Source organism: Tyto alba, unplaced genomic scaffold, assembly GCF_018691265.1.
Source record: "Tyto alba isolate M040663 unplaced genomic scaffold, T.alba_DEE_v4.0 Super-Scaffold_38, whole genome shotgun sequence".
Lineage (NCBI taxonomy): Eukaryota > Metazoa > Chordata > Aves > Strigiformes > Tytonidae > Tyto > Tyto alba.
In genome coordinates this window covers 34,389,444-34,414,915 of record NW_024881313.1, presented here as the reverse complement: position 1 = coordinate 34,414,915, position 25,472 = coordinate 34,389,444, and the positions used below count along the sequence as shown (strand labels likewise).

Sequence of the window (25,472 nt, the reverse complement as noted above, 5' to 3'; positions counted from 1 at the left end):
CTCTGTGTATTTGTACATGTGTACACACATACATAAGCAAATTAGGGGAAAAAAAACCCATATAACTTGGGGTTTTAGAGCCCAGATTTGCAACCATTACATGTAAAAACCCAGGCTGGACACCTTTCAGATTTCCTATGAGCAAAACTATACTGCATCTTAGAAGAGTTAATTTTGGGGACTTTAGTATAAAGCCCTGTACAGGAAATAAAAATATCCAAAGTCATTCTTTCTGATGTCCCATAAGGTGCAATAAAGAAACTGAAGTAGAAAGGCAGATTTAATGCCTATGATATTAAAAATACCCAACATCACCAGTGGAAATAGAAGCATTTATACACCAGTAATGTGGAGAATGAGAAGACATGATTACAGTCCCACTAGCCAGTACAAAGAGTATTTCTGCACATTAGTGGAAGGACTATGGAATTCAGCTCCATAAGAAGTCAGCGAGATGAATCCTCTAAACAGTGGAAATACTTTTAAATTAGTACCATATTTATCTAATCGATTGCCACTACATGTAACAGCACTGCTCTAAATCCTGACCACCAAATGCATAACAGAATGGGGCTGTGAAGGTGCCTCACTCATTTCACAGCCGCATTGAGATGCCATTCCATGATCCCTTTAGATTCGATTTTACATGCTCACACAACTCCCAAACTTGTCCCGATACCATTTAATTAATTGAAATCGCTCCTGCAGCCTGAGACTGCAAACTGAATGTTGTAATCCCTCCTGTTTAAATCAAGATTATTTCAAATGTGGGCAAACACGATGCCGTAGGTGTGCCTCTCTAAATATGTCAAAGAATAATCCGCATGCACGTCCAATTGCCAAGCCACGTGGCTTGGCAGCCTTGCTGTAGCAGGATAAATATTATGCCATTCAATAGCAAAGAGACACCTGGGCTTTGAGCAAGCCCAGGTGAAGAACCCTGAGGTTAAACCTCTGATTTTTACATTTCTTGCTCTACGCTGAGAACTTAGCACATACTTCCTTGCCACGGCCAAACCCACCAGACGTGGAGGTGAAAGGACTCCACAAAACCGGGCAATCGCCGTCTGGAGGAGCAGCGAGGACAGGGGCAGGGACGGGCAAAACCAGCCAAAGGATGGCCGAGGGCCAGAGGGGTGAGTTCAGACTTTCCCCTTCCCCAGCAAGGTCTTCGGGTGCTCGTGCTCCTGAGAAAGGGAGTGGCTTTGCCTCGGCAAATCTTTTGCCCTTCCATGAAATTTATGGCTGCACTGGGTCTGTGCTGGTGGGCTACAGATGCTCTTGTGAAGGGGCAGAGACAACCACAGCTGCCAAAAGGCTTGCTAAAGCCCTGGATCACCTGTGCTGCTGCTCCCCAGCTCTCAGAGGAGATTCTCTCCTTTGCACCCTCCAGACAGCTTGGGTGCAAGCCTGGGGATCTGGATAGAGACTGATAATGTACTCCTAGATCTAAACGGCTGCCAAAAAAACCCTCACGGAAATCAATCAAAGCTGCTTGTGAGAGCAGTTGAAGACAAGCTAGTGTTTGTCAGACATATACAGACAACTGCCAGGCTTGAATACTCCTAAACAGTACCAAGAATTTAACATTTAGTCACAAAAATGCTGAAACCCAGCCTGCCATACTGACAAACCCTGTGTTTTTAACAAGGGCTGAAAAAAAAAAAAAAAAGGTTAAAGTAACTCTGCTGGTTTTAAACAGTGGAAATGTAGGAGGAAAAGTATGGTTTCATGCTTTGCAAGCAGGGAAGTAAATTCAGCTCCTGTTACATCTTCTGTGGGAAAAAAGGTATAACAGCAATCCCAGGCAACTGTGATTCTGGAGTAAGAAACAGCCGTACATTTCTGCCCTGAAGTCCCTCTGCCGATTGCCACCTCTGACTCATCCACCCCCACGCCTGTATTTCAAAATTATCCCCTATAAAAAGTTGAATTCCGTAGCATTAGTAGAACACATGCTTTGCTCCCTGTCCTGTCTGTACGTCAAATTTTATGGAAAATAAAAAAGAAACCCTTAGAGCTGTTATAGCAGTTATTGCTATGAATAGTCTCTCAGTGAGTTATCCACATGAGGAAGCATTTACAGTGTATGAAAAGCCAAGCCCAGAAATTCTGCTGTGATTTTTAATACAATGAAAACCTACATTTACTTACAGCATTAATAGCACGGAGACACGGAATAACTCACTGAAAAGCACAATGGGTCATATCATTAGATGTTGTATACTTGGTCTAGCATTAGTAATTTATGTACAGCCACACTGCTTTAGACTAGCATGTGTTACCAGTGAAAGCACCATCTCTTGAACACTTCTAAGATACCATGCCTAATCTGGCATATTATTTGGGTTTAAATCATATGACAAGAGGAAAACCTAATTGCATATATTTTATATACAAAATGAAACCATTAGGAACTTGAAAGCCTCGAAGTTTGTGATCCACAGCTCATGTATTTCAGGCTCCCACCAGTGCTCAAGCATCATATGAGCTTGATCCACATGGTCTTCGAACCCAGACTGCTCGACTGCTTTTGGAAGAGTCACCCTTGGCATGTGCCGAAGGAGAAAGGGCAGGAAATCATCCCAGAGGCTCCACCTGAAACCCTCTGCTATCAGGAGATGAAAGGCTGAAACGAAGGAAGCTGTATGTCAGCTAATGAGCACTGACAGGTCCAGTTAAGATTTTGATAGGTGGATTAGATGGTGAGAACTCACCCATGTACCTTCCACAGCCCATTAAATCATTAGAATGAAATACAGGGAAAGAGAATACAAAAAAAAAAAAAAAAAAAAAAAAGGCAAAAAACCCCCTCAAAATGCCAAAAAAACAAACAAAAAACTTTCAAAGTTTCTGCTCCTTTCTTTCCAGTTCTGGCAGTCTGACATTTCCTTCTGCTTTTCAGAAAAGTCTCAGAAACCTGTTTTTTGGAGGAGTAAACCTGTTCTTGTTTGTTTTGTTTGGTGACACATTTCATTACTGCTAGTGCTAACACCACCTCCTTTCTTGAAGCATCAGCATGCCTTTGACTTTTGGACTCTAGACTGTGTGCCCTGCCTCTCCCTCAGTGGTAAAATAAAGCCCATGAGCTCCAGCACAGCTGCCTCCTCCTAAGGAAATATCTACAGCAGAGGACACTGCATTTCCAGACTCATTTCCAGAACTGCAGGATGATTCGAAACTCACTGGGGATGCAGCAAATATTTACATGGGAGATGTATCTCCTTTTCCAAAAGCCTTACAATGCATTGACCAGCATTTCATATTCATCTCAGATTAACGAATCTTCAAAGCACCCTATATTAATGTGCATCAGATGGAGATAGTTTAGATAAATTATATTAGGGAAGATTGGTGGTAACGGTGAAAATAGCGAGATTTTTACAAAATGAGGCTCTCTCTCCATATTTAGCACTCTTACCAAATGCATCCTGGCAGAAGGGAGCTCTTAGTTCCATGGGTTTTGCCAGCTGGGTAAACAGAGAGGTTAAGGCAAGACCTGTAAACTTGACCTGACATACAAATCTATAGGATTGATTTAAACAATTGCCCAAGTGTCTTAGCTGAGGCACCGAGCACTCACTGGATTCACAGGTTGCTGAGGACAGCCTGTATCACTGAAAACTGTTCTGGCCTCTCTGCAGGGCTGGAGGAAGTGAACTGCCAGCATCTGAGTGGGAATATTTTTATCCAAGTTATCCAAGATCACTCTGCAAGCTCTGATCGTGGAACCTGCCCAGAGAAGCTGTGGCTGCCCCCTCCCTGGAAAGGTTCAAGGCTTTAAGCAACAGCTCCAGTGGAAGGTGTCCCTGCCCATGGCAGGGGGGTTGGAACTAGATGGTCTTTAAGGTGCCTTCCAACCCAAACCATTCGACGATAACAAAATCTAAAACCTTAATTTCCCCTCTCTCTTGTTCTGAGCAGCATATGCATTAACACTCCTATCTGATATTGCAATCCTAGTCATCTGAAATTCAGCAGCATACTTTCACAAGCATCTTTTTAAACCTCCTAGTAGAAAAAAATCTGGGCAAACAACATGCTGACTATCATAGAGCACATCTGTACCATAACCAAGAGATGTGAAACGGCAGCCATGCAGTCGCTGAGCCTGCCAACTCCTAGGGGTATTTATGCAGGTGGCTGGCTGAAAGCTCCCTGCCAAAGGGTTACCTGAGTTAACCAAATGAAAGCCTACTCTGTGCACCTGCAGGGTGGCTGTATGTAATCACACTGTGTCAGAGACAGACTCACTCACATAATCCATCAGATTTCCTCCAAGTGAGCCACTGAAGCGCATTAAAGACGTGCTGGTTTCCTCTCCGTGTGCTCAGCAATATCTGCCATAATTGTGAAATTAAGGATTATTCCATGCATCTGTTTAGTTTTCTTAGAAACAAAATATAATTTCACATTTAAAAGTCACAGTACCCACAAAAATCCCATTCTGCCTGAATTTCTCTGCTTGCTCTTACTCGCTTTCTCTCCCTTCCGCCGTATAGAGAAATAGGTTTTCTCAGTTTGCTTATCCTGGACTTTCTTCCCGTTTCCCAAGTACAATCCTGCTGGTTTTCTGCTTTGCTTGTGTGGACTCAGGAAGAGAAACAGCTTTAAAGTGGGACACCCCCACCCCCTCAAAAAAAAAAAAAATACCTGGAAGATTTGAAACCATTACAGAGCCAGAAATGGCTTTTCTGTCCTGAGTATCTAGACACCAAGTTGTCCCTTTAATTGTAAAATACACAAAAATCACTGCACCCATCTGTCAAAAATGGGTGACTGCAATGAAATCACAAGGGGGAGATGGGTTTTCTGCTAACCCTTTCCATCCTAGGCATGTTCCTATGGGAGACCAGCTGTGGCTGTTCAAGCAGGGGTGGCCTTTATGAGGATGAACGAGGCGTGAGCTCATCTTGGAGTTAGTGATGTGCTCTCAATTCAAGGGAGGCCTCGTTATTTTTTGGCTTTATCATTCTTGCAGATCCTAATTGCATGGTTCTTCCACTCTGGTGCTCAAAATCTCTCCTGAAACAGATGAGCAAAAATAATATGCAATTTTCATTGCTACTATCAATAAAGTTTTAACAGCAACAAGGGAAGCTGGTTGAAAACCTGCCTGGCCAAAGTGGGGGCTGCCAGGTCATCTTCCCCATCACAGGGCAGCTGGAGGAAGATGTTATGAGATACCAGAAGCTGTGTAGGGGATGGAGTGTCCCCAAGAACTTCTCTGAGGTCCCTGATCCCTTACAGAGGCTGCATGTGGGACATCAGTTACTAGCCTGTTTGGCCTGGGAAGACATCTGGCTCTCCAGCCCTTCCCACTGAGCTCCTCAGGCTGGGGCAAGGACTGTGGATAAGGCGTTGGCACTAAAATTGAGCCTTTTTCAGTTACAGATTGTGGAGTCACCCATACATCCGAGAGCACAACACATGGCAAAACATTTGGGTGAGCATCTAGAGCGCCCAGATGTTTCAGTCTTTTCAAAATTATAAAAAAATCTCTACTCTGAATATCCTGGCTGAAGGTCTCAAGAGACAATTGAGAAAAAGAGCCTAACAATAAGGGATCCAAATGTGAATCCACTGGATGTGAATCTCTAATGGGTTTGCATTTATGGAGACAAAGAGCTGACCATTCACACGCAGAACATTTTACACATGAATTATTACCATGCAACTCAGCTCCACTGTTTATAGTATTCCTCTACTGCATTTGCCTCTATCCTCTGAAAAGCAGCATGGGCAGAAATAGTCATCATTTTCTTAGCTGCTGATCAACAATGAGAAGTTCCTGTATGCGTCATTATTAGTCATTATTTGAAATAATGTCCTTTCAACAAATGGGTAAATCTAAAAAGTTTGCTTATAAAAGTATATAATTATGAAAGATTTAGTAAATTTAAAAAAAGGACCTTCTAATTGCCAAAATATTACCACTAGTAACTAAACCATTATTCAACAGGAATCCTGTCTGTCCCTCCACCCTTCACAAAACTATTTCAACTGGAAAAATGAGCAAAGACCTCTGCAAATGCATCAGCCCATGTGAAATATATACTTATGGGAGACCTGAAGATAGTTATGTGGGTAAAGAGAACTGAGCCCAAAACACTGTCTTTGGATACGCAGACAGAAAACTGACACTGATCCAGTTGAAGGCATCCTAGAGTAAATCAGCCCCTGGGTTACTCACTTTGTAACCCAAGTAGGAGATATAGTTTGTCTGGCCTACCTCAAAAGACTTCTCAAGCAACAAATAGGGCAAATGAATCATACGATCCAAACATGCAAAACAAAAACTGGAAGATCAGCAATGCTAACTTAAATAGGAGCATTTGTCCCACATAAACTACACTGTCCAAGGTGAGCCAGCCAGCAGATATGTCCCTTTCATCTGAGCAGGGAAGTGCGATTTGAAACAGCAGGTCTTAGAGTGATCTCTTTGAAATGAAATTTCAGTTATGGTTTTGATACTGAATCTATCCTGGCTGATTTCCTTCATCTCTCTGAGGCTCAGGCTCATCATCTTCTGTAAAAAAGTGGAATGAAGGCTGAACACGCTTTTGGTATCCCAGACCATGAGACATTATGGCAGATAGAGAAAAGGGATCATAAAGACTCTTTAGAACTGCTACAATGAAACCTGCCAATTGAAATATTTAGGCAAAATTTGTTTTGAGTAAGTGACACTAAAAATGTTACATGTGAATCCAACTAGTCTTTTTCAAACACTCCTATTAACACCATCCTGCTGCAGTCCCCCACAATAGCCCTTTGTTACCCTCTTACCCTATTGAAAATGGACTATTTGTGCTCCTTGCCCTCTCTCGTAGAGGCCGTCTTCGTTGCCACTGCTAGCCAGGATTTACTATATTTGATTTCTTCCCTGTGAATGAGAGCAAAAAAAAAAACAAAAAACCACCAGACCTACTGACTTCAGCAGCAGCAGCACCCCTGTGATTTAGCTGCACCCTCCCTATTACAGTTTGAATATCAGCAGCAACCCACTCCCCGCTGAGCAAAGCAGCTCAGCTTTAAAGCATCTTTTAATCTAAGTTAGAAACTCCTGTGTGCGAGTAGGAGTCAGCTGGGGTGAAACTCAAGCTACCAGTACAGTGAAGACAACTTCAATTTTCATCTGCTACAATAATTCCTCTTCTTGTAACAACTCATTTTCCTAAACAGACTCTCATCGGGGGGGTTTAAATCACATCAGTCAGATTTCTTTTGTTGAGTCTTTTGTCAAGGTTCAAAAGAAGTCTAGGAGACTGAGGGCAAGGAAGGACATACTCTGCATCATCATATCACTTTCCTGCAAAATATTGCATTTGAGTACAATTCAGCTATTTTGTTCTGACATCCTTCAGAACGCCAGAGTAAGCAACACAGAGCTGGGACTTGTTACTTTTTCAGTATACTACTGCATGTATCATCTCATGTTTCTGTTTAACACGGAGGCATCTCCTCAGTGTCTTTGATGAAGAATATTATTGCAAAGAACATAACCAGCTTCCCCTGCGTCTTTTTGTCCTGAAATGTTCCTTTTGCCGTTAGATAATGGAATAAATCCATGATTTCCATGTGAGTTCCTGTTTCCAATCCATCAGTGAACAGTGTGTTCTCATGTCTTAGCTATGTGCTCTTCAAACTGTCTCCTAAACTGCAGACATTGAGGCCCCCTTTGTATTTCTTGTTCTTCAAGATGCCAGTTGAGCTGGGGTGAGCTCTGACACCTGCCACTTAAACACAGCATTTGGTAAGGTCTAAGTGGTGAGTAGATTCGGTCTGGGGTAATGAGCGTGAATTTTAGAAACTGAAAAAGGGACGCAGACCAGTCCCACATGCCTTTAGACCTGCATATAAGATTTTTTTTCCATCTTCCTCTCTCAAGTTGTAGTCCTGAGAACTTAAACATGCAGCTTTTCATGGCAGGAGGGTCTGTGCGTTGGGTTGTGTAACCTACCATGGGACAGAAGTCTGCCTTGTTGCAGGTGAGCTGTCATTTAATCTATCTTTTAGTTATCCGCACCATTAAAACACACAAAACTTCTGCCACTTTATCTGATTAACAGCTTTTGGGAGGAGAATGGTCTTAATGTATGCAATGTCATGTTACAAATATAATTATTTTCCAGGAATGGATTAAAACTATATACACTAAAGAATGGTTTTGATAAGCCTACATCTGCCCTAGGGTGCATGTCAGGACAGATCTTGCCACAAAAACCTTTAAATTGAACAAGCTTTACAGTGCAAGTCTCACCTATTTCTGCCCCATTTTCTTGCCACAGCAAGAAGGGACACTGGGTGTGGGCAGAGGCTGAGCATGGGGACTGAGGCGCAACACGCCAGCACCTTACCCATGCCCTTCTCCTACAGACAATAAAGGTGTGGTAGCCATACAGATCTGCTATTAAATTTAGGATCAGACTTTGCTGAACTTGTCCTACTCATCACTTCTAACCTTGCTTTTTATCTGCTCAGCACCTCACACCTTCCCTCTGCAACATCAGCCTTTTGCCTTCAGTCTCTCCGTATACCTTGATAACCGTGATGCTAATCAGAATATGGGAAGATAAGAGTCAAGGAGGATTTAGACGGAAAGCCCTGAGGCTTGCCAAAAGAAAAACCAGGTGACAGGCAGATTGCTTACTTAAGGAATCGATAACAATTTAGGACATTGAGGCAAAATGAGGATCACAGTGAGGCTCCCTTTGTAGTTATTAGTTACTTTCACAACATCTTGATGAGATGGATCAATATTATCAGAATTGTACAGATGGGAAAATAGGTTTTCTGATCCCAGCTGTGACCTCTTCATCATAAAACCGTAGGCCTACCTATACATCAGTGATTTTTTCCATGGCATATATACATCTATATGCTTCTATCTGCCACATTACCCCACATGTTAACTGAACACAGCGTGGCTGTCACCACCATACTGGAACAGGTCTAACCAGGCATGGAGGCACTCCAGTGTGAACTGGCATGCTGTCAGGGAAGCATTGCTCTGAAAGCAATTTGCCCATGGTTATAACGTATCAGGAAGGAAAAAAAGCCCCAACAACTCATTTGCACATATAAGGTTTTTCTCCTCAGCTAGAGGAATGCAAATGCCATGCAGCCTTTACATTGTCTCCAACGGTTTGGCTGATTATCACATCTCTAATTCCAGTTCACACAATCCACGCAGCACTTTCTTATTATGGATGTGCTGCTGACATGTACAAAGACTGATTAGATAGTTAGACACAAGCCAAGGAAATAATAAATACACAACTCCACTTTCCAGAGAAATATATTACTGTAGGGTCTTGTGTGCACAGTTGAATTTATCTTCATAGTTTGACCTCTGTCCCTTCTTAGCCAAAAAAAAAAAAAAAAGCTATTGAATTAAATCTTCCAGATAGATAAATCACATCATAATATTTTTCAGTTTATCATTTTCCCATCTGTTAGACAGTGAACTATTCTTGACTATCCTTATTACAGCTCTTACAAAGCTGCCTTCCTAATCCCATCAGTGGACCAGGAAATACTTTTCCCCTTATACACATGGCCCACCTAGCAAATGTACCCATTCCTTGTTATCAGTACGGGAGCAAACTACACCACAAAGGCCAAGCACACTTCTTTTCAGGTAAGCAGCCACTTGGGTGGCCAAGAGATGTCTTCTGGTTGCTTGGCAGAGGGGTCTGGCTAAGCATGGATAAGCTAAACAGGTGAATGGATGGGCTGCAGAAAAAAATACCCTTCTTTTGGGCCAAGCTCTTCTGATCAGGCCCCAGGGTGGCATCTGTGGTGGCCTTGTCCTGTCTGGTCACTTATGGGCTGTGCTCAAAGGAAGCTTCATAATCCAGAGGTGCAGACTCAGTCGAAGCTATACACTGCAAGAGATGACCATGGGTTTCTACTGACCAACCCCAAAGAGCCCTCAATAAAACTAGAGAAGATGTAGAAAAGGCTGATAAGGTTGATCAAAGGTACAGAGTAACTCTTTAGTTTAGGAAAAGATGACTGCAGGGAAAGGATATGAGAGGCCTGTAAAATCAGGCGTGGGATGGAGATGGCAAACAGGGAAGGGAGCATCAGATGAAAGTAGCAGGTGGGAGGCTCAAAACAAATACAAGGAAATACTTCTGATATATCATGTTCTCAAACAGCAGAACAGGTGCCATTGTAGGTGCTAGAAGTTTGGTTTGGAAATGCAATTGGTCAAGATCCTGGACGAAAAGCTTGTCATGGTCTACCAAACACCAGCTTTAGCTCAGGACATGAGCCACAAAGTGCTGGAGGCTGGGAGAGTACAATGGGAAACATCTTTATGTTCTCGTCCCATTCTTATACTACTTCCTGTATCCATGTTACTGGCAACTGGCACAAAAAGAGACTAATCTGGATGGATAATTGGCCTGACCTGGTACATTTGTTCTTGTGCAATGTTTCATGTGAAAATGAGTTTCAAAGCAGTAAAATTATTAATGTAACCTCATACCCAAGCAGAAGGTGCCTTTATTCTAGTGCCATCCACACTATGATCATGATAAAACACTTAATTTTCCGTAGTCTAAATATTTTCATTTGTAAAATGATACTAATGGTGCCCATCTTTTAAAGATACTCCAAGATCTACAACTGAGCAAATAACACAATGACGAGGAGTTACCCATGTTATTAACCAAAACCTCTCAGACACCTGAGTGTATCAATCTGTGCTGGTGCTCAAATCCAAATAGTCAATGGTTTGTAACAAAGCCTAAAACAAGATGTAAGAAGACATCAGGCATTACATTTGATTTTCAAAAGTATCAACTGTCACTCAGTATATAAGGTCTTTTGAGGTCAAATCCTCCTCCTTGTGTTTATTTTGTAATCTAGAACAGGGGGTCTTGGACTGCTGTTTTCAGAGCATGAAAATTCAAGTCCAAACCTATGTGGCCTGTTTATAGTTATGAAGTGTTGCAACAGCAGTGACAGGATCAAACCTGGCGGATTCCTGACTCCTATCAGGAAAGAAGTTGGGGAAGTAAAAAACAAGCTGGAATTGCACTGCCTGCAATGCAGAGGTGTATCCAAGTCACCTTTAAACACAACACTTGGATAAACTGTGTCAGCACAGCTGCAAAACTTGCCTGGGAAGCAAGGTAAATTACAAACTCCATTACAGGGCAGTTAGGAAGCTACTATTCTCCTTTAAATTAGCTAATTTAAAATTGGCTTCTGTAGAGTTATTTCGCACAGCAGGGACTGCAGTAGAGGCACATTCATGTCTATGTGGTCACCCAGGGTTGAGGCAGTGCTGTGAAGCCACCTTGGCAGCTCTGCAGCTTCAGTGGGACTCATGTTATTCCCCATCTCTGCACAGAGAAAATCACCTTTCAATCTTTTTCAACCCCTTAATCTTTTTCTAGTTTAGGCTGACTTTCCCCCTCATGTATGTAGACTCATAGATCTAATTTTCAACTGAGAGCAAGCACCAAGCATATCATTACAGGTCCTGACCAGTCACCAGCTCCCTCCAACAAAGAAGCAGCATCTCTTCATCTCCCAGACAGTTTTGTAATTAAATTTTAAAGAGTGATGCTCACTCATGGTTTTTGCAGTAGGCTTTCATTTCAGCTGGCAGCTCGCTCCCATAACATAATCATTCTCTATGAGACTCCTCAGTTAGGGTTAGTTTTATCAATCTTGAGTATTACAGTTTTTCTGTATTAGTCTCAAGGTGAGTTTACGCTGCTGGGATTTCTTGTAGGGAACTTGCTGCTTTGCTTTGTGTTCTGTATCAGACTGGTGTTTATTTTGAGAAAAATCTGTAATGATTTACAGTAAGTCCCTTGTTTTACAACCCTTCAGTTTTAAGTTCAAATAGACTTCACATAGTCTCTAGTTTTTCTATAACAACTACCAGGGAGGATCTCCATAAAGTTTTAAAGAAGGACCTGGCTGACAGAAAAGGAAACTGATATCCTTTCAGGAAGGAAGAAAATAAACCCAAATCTGACAGCAACAGAAAGTTGTTATGTGCTCAGGGGTAAGAAGGGGACTTTCATTGCAGCTCAGTAGAAGCAGCAGCCTCTTTAGAGGCAGAAGCACCTCTAACCATCTCACCAGGTAAGTGAGGTAAAAAACAGTTTACTGTAATGAAAATACTGTATGGGGAGAATACCAGTACCAGGAACTCTGCTCTTTCCTACAGCAAATTTTGTATCCCTGTCAAATCTGCTGTCAGACTGAAGCTAGGGGTAAAATCACTAAATAGGGCATTTGCTGGCATTAACTCCTGCAATTTTGGGGAATTTTTGCCTTTGGGTATATATAGCACTATCACCTCCAGTAATGGCAAGTAACATCTCCAGAAGACTTTACTGACTATGAATGCACAGGTCCTTACATGAAAACGTATAGTGACCAAGGTTCATTTGCTCTCATCTCCTTCTCATTCATGCCTGTGCATTAAAGACAAACATGCACATTGATGAAGCTCTTGCTCCCCAAAATACAGTGACAGAGGGCCAGAGTCACACCTGGGGTTCGGGTTATGGGCTTTGCATCACAAGACCTTTTAAATGAATGATTTTCCTCATTAAAAAAACCCTGTTTCTATTTTCACACCTCCATGCCTCCTGTTTGGGGATGTGCTTAGGATTTCTAATTACTTTGCAGGCCAGTTCCTTCATAGCTTCAAAGCTGATTAAAAAGAGCACCCAGTGAAGAGGTGAAGAATATGGGTCAGATCCCCAGATGGTGTAAAAGCAGTGGATCTCAAGTGAGGTCAAAAAAATGCAATAGAAATTAATTCTAATTCTGCCTTGTAATAATATGCTTTAAGCTTGAAAAGAATTATGGGAGTTGGGGGTCAGCTCTATCTCTCACCCTCCCCCTCTGCACAGGTATTCTCCTGAGATGCTGCATGCCACTACTGAAAGCTGCTTATCTGAGTTATAGGAAGATGAACTCAACGTAAACAATACAATTCATAATACTAAATAAAATTAAGAATCAGAATATACAGGGCAGGGGCAGTTAAGTACCTACACATTTCAATATCAGCTATGCCTGCAAATTGCCAGCCTAAAAAGGTCAGTAAAATAATCTGGCCCTTTATCAAGAGCAAACACTTGCTGACTGATAATGCTTAATACATGATGCTAATTCCAGTCACCTCTGGAAGTTAAATTAACCCTTTCCTGAGCATCATATGTGCCACTGTGATATATGAGCTGTCTTCACGCAAATTCGGTTCCTTTCCCATCAAAGGCATTTTCAGTTCATTCTGTAGCTCCTTAACAAGCTTTTAATCTTGTTGCTATTTTGCCTTTGCACCTACTGCCCTATCTTCACAAGGATTTATTCTGTTCCCTTCAGACGTAAGCACTAGCTGGGTTTGAAGGCAAAATAAGATCAAGTAACATTTGCACTTCCCTTACAGAGGACCCTGTCCCTATCAGGTGCCAAAACACACAGCCCCCATTAACTTCCATGTGAGATAGCAGCAACTTCACTAATAGCATTCAGCTTTTTTCAGGTTTAGGTTCCTCACAAATTTCTGTAGATTCCAGTAACAATTTCATAAATGAGAGCATAGCAGGCTATCAGGTCTAATGACAGAGCTGCAGATCTGCTTACTTGGAAGATACGATCCATTACACGTCTTAACCAAGCTAAGCAACATCCCACATGGTTTTCAGCATCCCCTGTGTGCTGGGTGATAACTGCAAACACATCTCTCTGATAGAAAGTAATTCATGCCCTTTGCTAAAGCTTCAAACTCACTGACACGGTGGGGGTTTCTGGATAAATAGATTCCCCTCAAATATTTGTTTTACATGCTAGATTATTTATAAGAGGTTTCAAATGCTCCAGCCTTCAGTCAATAGCTGACTCTACAGCTCTCGCTATCACTGCCCCTTTTGATTTCCTTTGGTTTTCTTTCCTTGAGATCAAGGTGAGCTATTTTTAGTGCAGGGACTGGTTAAGTGAGGAGTTGCTATAGTGACAGATAGCTGATACAAACCAAGTCCCACTGCAATTCCTCCGGCTGGTAAATGAACACTACCCAAAGCGGGGCAGTGGCTGGGGGTGCCCAGACACTGCTCAGCTCAGGGGGCATTAATAACTGCAAGGACTCTCAAGGTCACACTTAATGTATATGGACTAGCCAGAAGGAAATGCACATCTTGCTGCCTTTGTTGGCCCAAGAAATGAGTTGTTGTTGGTCTTGGGCTTCACAGCGGTCTCTTTCCGATGGTCTGCTGATAGAAATCAGCTGTACAAGTGCCCCTAGCTGCTTCTATCCAAGAATTCACTCTGTTTTGGAATATTCATCAAAACAAGAACAATTTTATGCCACTGTTGAGAATTGTGTGGGAAAGTATGCACAGTCAGGATATTTGCAATTTCAGCCTTCCTTGGAACTGAGCAACTGAGCATCGCCGAAATGTTGGTTGGAAACGATGTCTGGAAGCCTCTTCTTCAACATCCCACTCAAAGCAGCTCTGGTATCAACCAAGACCAGGCCAGCCATGGCTTTGGCTAGTGAGTCTTGAAAATCTCTAAGAATGGAGAGGCCGCAACCTCTCTAGGTTACCTGTGCCAGTGCCACATCACCCTCTTGAGGGAGTTTTTGCTAACATCCAATCTGACCACCCTCAGCCACAAACTCTTATCTTTTACTCCTTCTTTTACCATCTGCCACTACTAAGAAGACTTTGGTTTTATTGCCTTTGAAACTGCCCTTCAGGTGGTTGCAGGCTGCTGTTAAATTGCCCCTCAGCCTTCTCTCTGCTGGACAATAAAAGCCCAGCTTCCTCAGCCTCTCCTCACAGATCCCAAAACATCTGCTACAGCTCCCCAAATGTCTTGGTAGTCCTCTAGGGAAACCCTCTCCAGTTCCCCAGCATTTTTCTGATGAGGGCACTAGAAAACGGGCACCCAATTCCAGGTACAGCACCAGCAGCCCCAGGTGGAGCGAGTAACAACCTCCCTTGACTGGACTGCTCCAGTTCTCCTAATGTCGTCCAGGATGTGGCTCACCCTATTGATAATGACAGCACATTTTTGGATTGTTTTCCAGATTATATCCACCACAATCCCCACATCCTTCTCAGTGGGAGTCAGTCATCAGTGCCCAGCATATACTTCTGCATAGGCTCACCTCACCATCCAGGCCACTAATGAACATTATCAGTCCCCATACTGATCCCTGGATGTTGACTATCCCTAAATAGAGGTGTGTCTCTCGGGAAATGCCAACGTTATTCCAGCTTCTCATCCTTTCAACTCAGTCCTTCTCTCAAGGAGGCTGGTACAGTCTTCACCTCTGAACACCCACCCAACTTCTGTCGCCACTACTGCAGCAAGAACTTCTCCATTGCAAACTTTTTGTCTCCCTCATGTCTTCAGTTGACTTTCCATCTCATTTCTCCTTCATCTATATTTCTTAAATTGATTTCTTGCCCTATTCTTGTTTATTATTTCTAATTATATACTATATACAAGCAGCAGAGATGTCACAAATCATCTGTTCCTCTCCAGGAGCATCAGTTGCCAGGAAAGGCAGAACTGTCACAAGAATCCTGTGTACGCTATCGTAATTCTTGCACTGACTGAAATAAAACCACAGGGCCAGATGGGCAGGATCTGTTAAACAATCCGGTGACTGTAGCTCTGAGCATGTCAAAAGGGTCCTTGTTACCCCACAGAGAACACAGCACTAGGAAGCAGCTGTTTTCCAATGCCTCGAAAAATCGCTGAGGAAACAACAGGATGCTCTTAATTAATGTCAGCTAATCCTATCATCCCTCGTCCAGCTAAATCACCCTGACTTTATCAAAGGAGGGGTAGAAAAAGGGCAGGACAGCAACTCTTCAGTGCAAGCATGCGATGGAGTGCTGGGCTCTGTCCTTAAACCAAGTAAGGCTGCGTGACCTTTCCGGCAGGGAGAATTCAAGCCTCTAAGCCAAGCCTGCCAGCCGCACAATGATATCTCACAGAGCAGCCCTTCATCTCTGGAGGCCTAAGCCTTTGCGTTTCAGTACGACTCTGTAATGACAACGAAATGTCTAAAACAATTTTGAGGTGTTTAATCCCACTGCTCCGACCCCTTTTGAGTCCTTGAACTGCTCTTTGGTTGGACAAGAATAAAGGTGAAAGTAGAAAACAGCTGAATCCTGGTAATTCCTGGGATTTGCTGATCCAATAAACCTGCCAAACTGCCCTAACGACATCTTTGAAATTGCACTCTTGGGCAATTCACTGAAACTTTGAGCAAGGAGTCAATAGTCCAAAACATTGATTTCTAATTAAACAAAAGTACCCACCTACCTAAATGCTACTGTCAAGTGGAATTTCAGGCTGTGAAAACAGTCTGGGCTTGAAATTTGCTTATAAAACCTGGCAACAGCATTTATTACATAGATGCATGGGAGTATACATAAATTGTGGTCTAGCTTAACACATTCAAATCAAGTAGAAAGTCAGATTAGGATAACAGCGTCTCATACAGACATTCTGAAAGTCAAAGCCCTTGAAGAGTACAAGTCAAAGAAGCAGGAAACAAACCTGGTGCAATAAGGAGAAGAGTGCAATTTTGATCATGCATGAAAATCAGTAATTCCAGTGATTTTTAGCACATAGGTTGTGACCCTCCAGCATTCAGCATTAAGACACTTCAGGCTGCATTCTTTAAGCTAAGACGTCATGTATGAAAGTTGTATCTACACTATTTCTTTTCATCTCAAAAATTAATTGGATTATAGATAATTATATCACAAGGTAACTGAGATAGTTTCCCAGCCTTATATACATATCAGAAGTGATCTGGTACCTGAAGGTAACAGAAGGATGGAAAAAGAAAATCCTGATAAATACATAAATAGCATCTGCTTTCAGAAACAGGCAGGATCTGCATCTGCGTTCACTCACAGTCAGTGCCCAGCTTCCTTCTGGCTCACTTTTTTCCACCCCAATGAACCCCTCCTCTTACTTGCATTTCACAACTTTACCTAGCTTCAATCCCAAGTTCTGCTTTTAGTTTCTCTCCTCTGTCTTTCAGGAATAACATTCATCCTGCTGTTCCAAATGACACTATTTGAATAGCAGCAAAATTAAAGTATCCTTAAGACAGTAAAAAACTGAAGTGTTTATGATACTGCTGTGTTTGGGGGACAAATACCTGCACCCACAAGCACCCACAAGGACTGTAACCACATGGGCTCCTCTCAGACTGGAGCTCTCCTTGCCGAAAACCTGTACAGTTTGCAAAACAGCCTGCCAAAAGGGAGGCTGGCCCTGCTGGTCTCACCCACCATGTTGCTGACAACAGCACGTCAGTGCTGAATAATTCAGTCATTTATAGTTATATTAGTATTTTTGATCAAACTTTGTGACGAGATGCACAGAGCTGCCTGGAACAGGACTGGCAAGAAGCGTCGGTGGGCAGATTCATTTGCAGCACCGATCTGTAAATTTGTGCCTTGAGAACATACTGTTATTTCATGTGTATAACCTGCCCTTCAGACAAAAATAACGTTATTTGAAAATAAATTACTTGGAGAATTTGCATTCTTGGACAACTCAGCATGAGAGCAAGGAGTCTACAACTTCTTTAAGCCCACAAAGGGCTGCAGAGAAAGGATGCTGCTGGGGTCTGCACCAGTGAGGGAGCAAGAGAAGAGTCCAGGGCAAAGCACTCTGCTCAATATGTCTCCATTTCAATTTCCACCAAATCAGTGAAGTTTTCTGGGGTTTATTACTATCTGAACTTACCAGTACTTGCTTGAAAATACCTTGCTGATTCTACTGCTTCCTGGGCACAGTCCTTTTCCCCCCATTCAGAACACTTCAAAGCTGTGTACAAAGCTGGGATGTGCCAGAAAACACCAGCACAGTGACTATAAGGAAGCAGAAAATGGCAAGATAAAGTCTCAGACATTTCATCAGGCTCCTCACCCCTTTCCTCCTTCCTCACAACCAACCATAGAAATTTCACAGCTTCCAGGTATTGAAGCTCTCTGTAGTACAAGATTAATTGCTACTGATCAGCCAGGGCTGCACATTTTCTAAAATCACTGTCAGCTCAACAGAGCATGAAAACCGGTAGAGAAAATCATTAACAAACCAAAGCAGTCTCAGTTTCTCATGACCAGTCTCTGATGATGGTGGTTTTAAGCTGCTTTTCAGGAGCAACAGGATTTTGCTCTTTCAGTTTGTTTATGGTAGCTTCTGGAACTTGCAGTGTCCTCACTCTCATTTATTTCTCCAGAAATTTTTTTGCTGTGGTTTCTCCCACCACTGCCTCATAACAGAAACATCCCACCAGAATGAGAAAAATAAATATCTCAGCTCCAGTCCTCCCTCAAGCAGCATCACCCACTTTGGGACAAAGTGCCGGACGAGCTGCAGCTCCCCAGGTTGGAGGAGCTGGAGATCAAGTCTTGTCTCCTTTTGCAATCACTTCTCCATCCTCTTCTGACACATATTCTGCCCCTGTTCTCAGTGCAACTATCCACAACCCGGCTTGTGCCAATAAACAGTGATGTGAGCCAGGCTGAAGTATCCCCTGGGTTTCCATTTGCACTTGGAGAGGTTGTGAACCGCCTGCTCTTTGGCTTGGTGTAAGTCCTTGCCCATGGACTGCTGTCTGAGCTGGTCTCATCCTACGGTATGTTAAATCATGTGGTGATCACTACTGCAGTCACCACATCCCCTGTCAGGAAGGAAAAGTATGATTTCTCTGCTTGATACATGATCCATACTCACCCCCAACTCCAGGGGCCCGGAAAGGACCATGGCAAGCAATGGAAGAAGCCTCTTGAGTTTTTGACTGAGGGGAAGACGCTTCCCCTTGGGCTGAATATTTAAAGATACTCTAAAATACAGCACCTCCCAGATCCACTCTAGACCCTCAGCAGCCATCCATCCCATGGCGGTTAGCAGGGACATGGGTTAAAACATATGCACTGAGTGCCACCAGCGTGGCTACAGCAAGTTATGGAGGACTCAGGGACAATCCCCTGCCCTTCGCACTGGGACTGCCTGATTTGTGTGCAGGGTGGGGCTGAAGCACGTTTGCACATGCATGTATTGGGGTCTGAGGCATTCAGCAAACTCATTCCTAATTTAGTCCTCATTTACACCTAATTATAACAGGTGGCAGGGAAATTGTCCTCAAGAGTGTTACTGAGGTGGAACAGGTCAGGGGCCCGAGGGGCAGCACTGAGGTTTGCTTGGAGCCCCTTGGACCCAGCTTGTCAGGGCTCCGCTTTGGCCCCTGCTGATTAAAATCCACAACAACAAATCCCAAGAGGAGTAGCATGGGCAAGGAGAAGTTCCTGGGCATTTCCATGAGGCTAAAAGCCTCCAAAATGAGTGGTTTGAGGCTAAATGCTTGGGCACAAGGCAGCACCGGGGGTCACAGCAGCCACATGTGCTGCAGAGCGGTTCCTTTGCTGGGCACTCATGGCTCGGGTAGGGAAGAAACACTTTTAACATTATACCTTTTGCATGTGTCATTCAATCCTTCATGGAATAGATGGTGTCCTTTAAAGGGCAGAGCAATTAGCCTTGCTGGGGCCAAAAAGTTGTCCCCTTCAGAAATGCCACAGAGCCTATCTATTTACAACACACCGGGCCGCAGCAAGACTTGCCAGGCGGAGAAGCTGCCACCAACCCTGCACCGTCAAGGAAGGAGGAAACTCTGTGGTGGTGATCCAGAAGTTGGAGAAATTTTGGGTAATCTCAGTCCTCAGCCCTACCAAAATCACATTGCATAAATCAGCTTCCCTGCTGTTTGGTGGCTAGCTCAAGCTTTGAGGTTTCTCTGTTGGCTGCTCCTCTCCCGGAGCAAAGCTGTGGGCTCTCTGCCCTCACTCCGCAGCTCTCCCTGCTCTCATTTTCTCCTGGTGCTCATTCATGATTTATTCCTTCCCCTCTCTGTGTGCTCTCTGCTTCTGTTTGGCCATTCTCAGGTCTCCTCTTGCTGTTCACTTGGCATAAAAGGACTGTAAGGCTCCAAAATCAGGGAATTACAGAGATTCCCATCCTTGGCAATGCCAACCTCCACTTTACCAGGATGCAAACCTCTTAATTGGTGCAGAGAAAGGATGGGGTTTAGCTCAACTGATACACAGAAGAATATACTACTTGATAACTTTAGTTGTAGTGGCCTGATGGTATCTACACCTGGGAAGATGAGAAGCTGTGCTGGCCCAATCCTATTTACAATGATCGGAGGACTCTTCCTTAAAACACTTACAGAGATGGCCAAGAAAAATCAGAAATCCCAAATTCAACTAGTCCAAGTGACAGAGTACCCCTTTCTGGGGCATCAGGGGATTTTTTTCCTCTTCTTTCATTTTCTACCCCCTTTCTGAACACAATCCAAGCTCGTTCAGCAACAGGGAGGCTGCAGTGGCTGCATGGCCACCCTGAGAGAGCAGGGTGGGAAAGCCCATGTTGGATTGCTGTCATTCCTTTCTCATCCCTGATATTAGATGGCAACTAAAGGGGATGCACCAGTGTGTGACGAAACCTGATGAGCCACCAAGTCTGGTTGCCACCAGCGCTCAGGCACAGCACTAATAGTGATCATAAAACCTGCTGAGCACCGGTGGCTCCCTTGATTGCTGCTTAGAAAGTGTTTATTAAGGCCTAATAACTACGAGATACAGATTAAATCTAGAAAATACTGCAAAGCTTTTGTTTTGACATTTCCCTGCAAATAATTAAGGCCATTTGTGGGAGAAAGAAAGTATTTGCAAGTGTGTTAACCTGTTTCCTGAAAGGAATTCAGACTTAGCTGGGATGGCAGTGGCAATCCCTGCAGCACAGCATCCAAGGAAGGCAGTAACTCAGACACATCTGTTTGCTTTTTCCCACTCTTGTGACTTGGTAGTTCTCTGTTCATGATGGAAATGTGATGCAGGGAGCTGACCTGGTCACGTTCTTACAGGAATGGCATCTGCAAAGTCTGTAGAGTAAATACTGTTCAGAAAGCTCTGCCTAATGCTCGCTGTGTACCACTGGAGTGGGCTACAGAGCTGGATTAATGGGAATGAGGATAAAGAAGAACACATTTTTTGGCATTACGCTTTCAACATTCCTTTACAACTCTGTCACAAACATTACAGTTCATATAGCCAGTATTCTTGGTGCAGGACAAATTATTTTCTCTGTGGAGGAAGACAAGGATGTGGTTTAGAATTAGACTCTGAGGAAGCAGACCTGAAACACTATGCTTGGTGCTTCCAGCAGTGAATCCTTTTGCAGATGTTGGCTATTCCCATCTCATTGATGAAATCACAAGAGGGTGAATTAGTGGCTCAAAGTGCCATTAATCACTCGATCAACAAATCACATGTGTTTCTGCCTAGGTGAATCTTATGGGGGTTTAATTAGAAATTTGGGAATAAAATTTACATGTGGGCAATCTGTAATTAAAATTTCCCCCTTTTCTTGCATAAACTCTGTTCCCTGTCTTTGTGCATCTTGCTGACACTGTGAAACTCCAAAGACCTGGGTCATATCTCATTTACATCACCTTGACTTTATTACCACTCCAGAAGAAACTCTCAGGTTTAGGGGAATGAAGAACAAGGCACAGTACCTTAGATTTAAAAACACTCAACTGTACAAAACAGGAACAAAAGGAGAAGCATTTGTAAGAAGGACACCCTAACAACACAACTGACCACTAAATAAATTACAAAATATTAAACAATAGAAAAGCAAGCTTTCTGGGCAGCCACTCAGTCGTCAGTTGCAACTCCCCATCACTAAATCTGTATGTACCTCTCTGCACTGTCCATATGGTCCAACACTACTCATACCTTCATCATTCTGCTGGATTTAACACAGTGACTCCTGACTGACAGAGTAAAAAAAGCCTTGCCTACCCTTTGTGTAAGTCAGCCTCTTTAAACTGTGACTTATCCGGCTGATTCAGTGTAACATCAGTTTTAAACCTCTTAGTCACAGGACTGAATCTCTCAGCAGCACTCATGGTCTTTGGGAAACCACAGAGTTGTAAAACAGCTACCATTAGTCCATATAGGGAATGCATTAAACATTATATTTATCCAGTATTAAGAAAAAACAGCCAGATCCTGTTGGAAAACACTTTGTCTCCTGGCCAGCTGATCCCTGTGTGATATGCAGATACTCTCCAACACACACGACTCATCATCTGTACCAGAGTTAATAATGAGTGACCAGGAAAAGCTTTTGGTTAATGGAGAACAGTGCCTAATTGCAACTCAAACATAACTATATCAATAACTGCAGTATCAGAAAGATATGTTTTTAAATGCATTACTTATCAGATTGATATGCAATTTTTCTCTACTTAAAATTCTTCCTTCAATATACAGTGTTAGCCCTAACTTAGCATTTAGTTACTATTCTTCAATTAAAGTAACATTAATCAATTTTGAAACTTCTGAAAGTATTTCATAGCCTTTACTGTAAAGCTTCCTGTACGATCACTCTTCCCAAAGGTTATACCTGATGTCTGTTACAGGTGTCAGCTCTGATGTTCATCTCTGGTGAAAACCAGCACAGAAATAACCTCCACACAACTGCATGATTGAGTCAATGAAATTGGGAAACACAAAATTTTTGTTCAGTTATTCATTATACCCCACTCTCTGCCCTCTCCCAAAGACCCTGATGGGTAACATAGAGGGTCCCTACCGATCAGGCCACGAGGATCAGACTGGCGTCTCTCCGAGCTTTTGTACTGCTCCTTTCTCTTCTTGCTCCCCCTAAAGCTACCAAAACGCTTCATGAGCTGCAACATGCACTCGTGTGGCAGCAGCTGTTGGTCATGCCCAGGACTGAAGGAAAAAAAAGCAGCACGAGGGGCAAGGCAAGATGTTGCTTACAGCGAACGCCCAGGTGCGAGGAAATAAAGCTCCAGAAAGACCGTGTGGCTGCAAAAAAGGTCCAGCTCGCCAGCAGGTCAGCTCCGAGGCACTTGGCGGCCAAACCCCCAGGTACTTCCAGTCTTAATTCCAGCATACAGTAACTCGCCTGCAAGTATCTGTGGACACGGGGAGAAGTTCAAAGTCTGCCCAGCTTGCAGCCACCGAGCTCTTATCCATCAGCCGTCAGAAGCCTCAGAGACCGAAGCAAGGTTTCCCAGCAGAACAGCTCATGTGGAAAAGGTCAGGAACCACCTGATAAGCTCCCTCGTTTAAAAAGTATTATGCAAAGGAGCCACAAGCCCTCTTGAAGGGAATTGTCATGTGCAGCTCGGCATGGTGACTCTTTAAAAAGGCTGTAAAAGGAAACCACCCCTGGACAGACAATTCCTGGCAGCGAGTGTCCTGAGCACACTCACACCGTGACATGACATCACCCAACTATTTTGATTCATGTGTGCTGGGTCTTCACAGCGACAGCATAGTCCAGCTGCCTGTCAATGAGCTCCAAAACGCCCGGCCCTCCGCATCTAATGACTAATGGATTAATGGGAACGAGCTTCTGTCAGTTCAAAAAAGAAGGCTGATACTTTCTGGAAACTGTAGCCGGAGCGATGGGCTGGACTTTCTCTGGCAATATGCCCTCCCCGTGCTACACATATCTATATGCTCTGCATTCAAATTTGCTGTCTGCGAAGCAAAAGGCACCCGGGACAGCTGTTTGTAACACAATTGAAATCCACCTCATGGTCTTTTCAATGAGACAATCATTCACAGGGCTGTTGCTCATCCCAGCTGGTCGAGGTGTATTGTGTTAGGCTCTGAGTCTGTGCATGTAGAGCTGTTTATTTTAGGAAAGGGTTGATCAGCATGGGCTAGATCTTGAGCAGCTGGAAAGGTGTGCAAGCATGGTCCAAGGCATGGTTAAACTATTGTAGCCAATCTTCCTAAGTTTACAGTAAATGTTCTGCTAAATCAAAAGGGTTTTTTTAAAGTCACAGAGCACCAGCCTTACCACTGGACATCGCTGGAACTTGAGGCTCAGATCTTTCAAAAATCAAACCCTATATAAGTAATGAGTATTATCTTTTTAATTCCTGGGAGGAAATAAAGGTCATATCACCTTTTTCCTCTACAAAGAATCATGCTTTTTTCTTTGTGCCCATGATTGCTCCTGGGACTTATTATTAGAAAGGAAAATCAAACCCAGTCATGAATACTCTAGAGAAGACATTTATCAACAAAGATTCCTTACAAGCTCTGGTCTCTCAGAAAGATAACTGTCTCTAAGGCATGAATGCAAGGATGTCCCAGGACCTGAAGGTTCTGAAGGACCCCAAGAGAAGGTGCAGAGATAACAGCACATTCCTCTGCCATCCTCAGCTACCAAGGACTTCCCTCAGTCTACCTGATGGAGAATGTGGAAGAAGACAGTACAGAGGGCACTTTTGTTCTTCCACCTAGTTAACACAACAATTAAATTACTAAGAAGACAATCACCTTCCAGACAAGGCTCTCACTGATATCCAAGTGAGGAACCACAATAATTAATTTAAGGCTGTTCCTAGCCTTTCCCCTCCTGACTTGTCCTCCTACTTTCTTTTACCCCCATCTTTATGGACCTGTTTCAGCTCTGCAAGTGAAGATCCCCACCACACAATGGTATTATTTTCACCAAATAACAACCTTTTGTATAAAATATCCTGTCAGCGGAGTGCTTTTAGAAAGCTTTTTCTCCAGCCCCCCCCTTGAGGCTCACTGTTCACCCAGTGTAGAGAAGAAGCAGGTGGAGCAATGAGAAGTGCTAAGGGATTGTCAGAAGAAAGTGTCAGTGTTACTTAAATATTTGTTTTAATGTAGTTGCAGTAAGTGTCAAACTCCTCACACCCCATCCGGCCTCGTGTGACCACTACATTTAACTCTGCAAGCTTCATCTTCACTGTCCTTTCCCTTCATTTTGCCATGCTCATGCCACCACAACTGAGACAGTAGCTGTAGTGGGACAAGCTCTGGCTCTCCCCATAAGCACATTTCATGGGCCAGTTCTCAACCTACTTTCATGAGCACAATGACCTTCACAGTCCATTCCATCTGAAAACCAGCTCCCCAACAGCAAAACTGAATCTTCCTTGCTGCAGTTTAAGCCTGCTGCTTCTTGCCTTGCTCACCGTGCACATGGAGAACAGACTGTTCCCTTCTGCTCCAGAGCAGCCCTCGACATATTTAAAGACAGTCATCCAGCTCCCTTTCCAGTCTTTACTTGGTCAAAGACACAAGAAGCACTGCCTACCACACTAATGCAATCTGGACCTTGAGTTTCCCCTCCCTAGAAAAGCATTCCTCATTCTTCATTGGCCAAAGGACTGCTGAGAATGACTTAATGTCATCAGAAACAAAACAATTTAAATCCCTCTTTAATGAGATAAGAATTGGTACAGCTTCAGCACAGAAACAGCCCCCTTTTGGATAGAGGCCAAGGATAAATATTTGCTGATGACCTTTTCAAGCAGGGCCATTGCACCAGGAGGGCTCATTTCCCCTTATTAAGGA

At 43.3% G+C, this 25,472-nt stretch overlaps 1 protein-coding gene across 6 annotated transcripts in view; it reads right to left on the bottom strand.

Annotated features, from left to right (window-relative positions):
• PRKAG2 (protein kinase AMP-activated non-catalytic subunit gamma 2) overlaps positions 1 to 25,472 on the bottom strand; it is a 224,714-nt gene that overhangs the window by 93,460 nt on the left and 105,782 nt on the right. The window contains exon 1 of one of the 6 annotated variants that reach the window (XM_033009659.2): positions 22,693 to 22,798. The exons of the other annotated variants lie outside the window; for them this stretch is intronic. Within the exon in view, the coding sequence (XP_032865550.1) occupies positions 22,693 to 22,798 (106 nt within the window). Of the gene's footprint in view, positions 1 to 22,692; positions 22,799 to 25,472 lie in introns of those variants that run through there. 6 annotated transcript variants of the gene reach the window in all.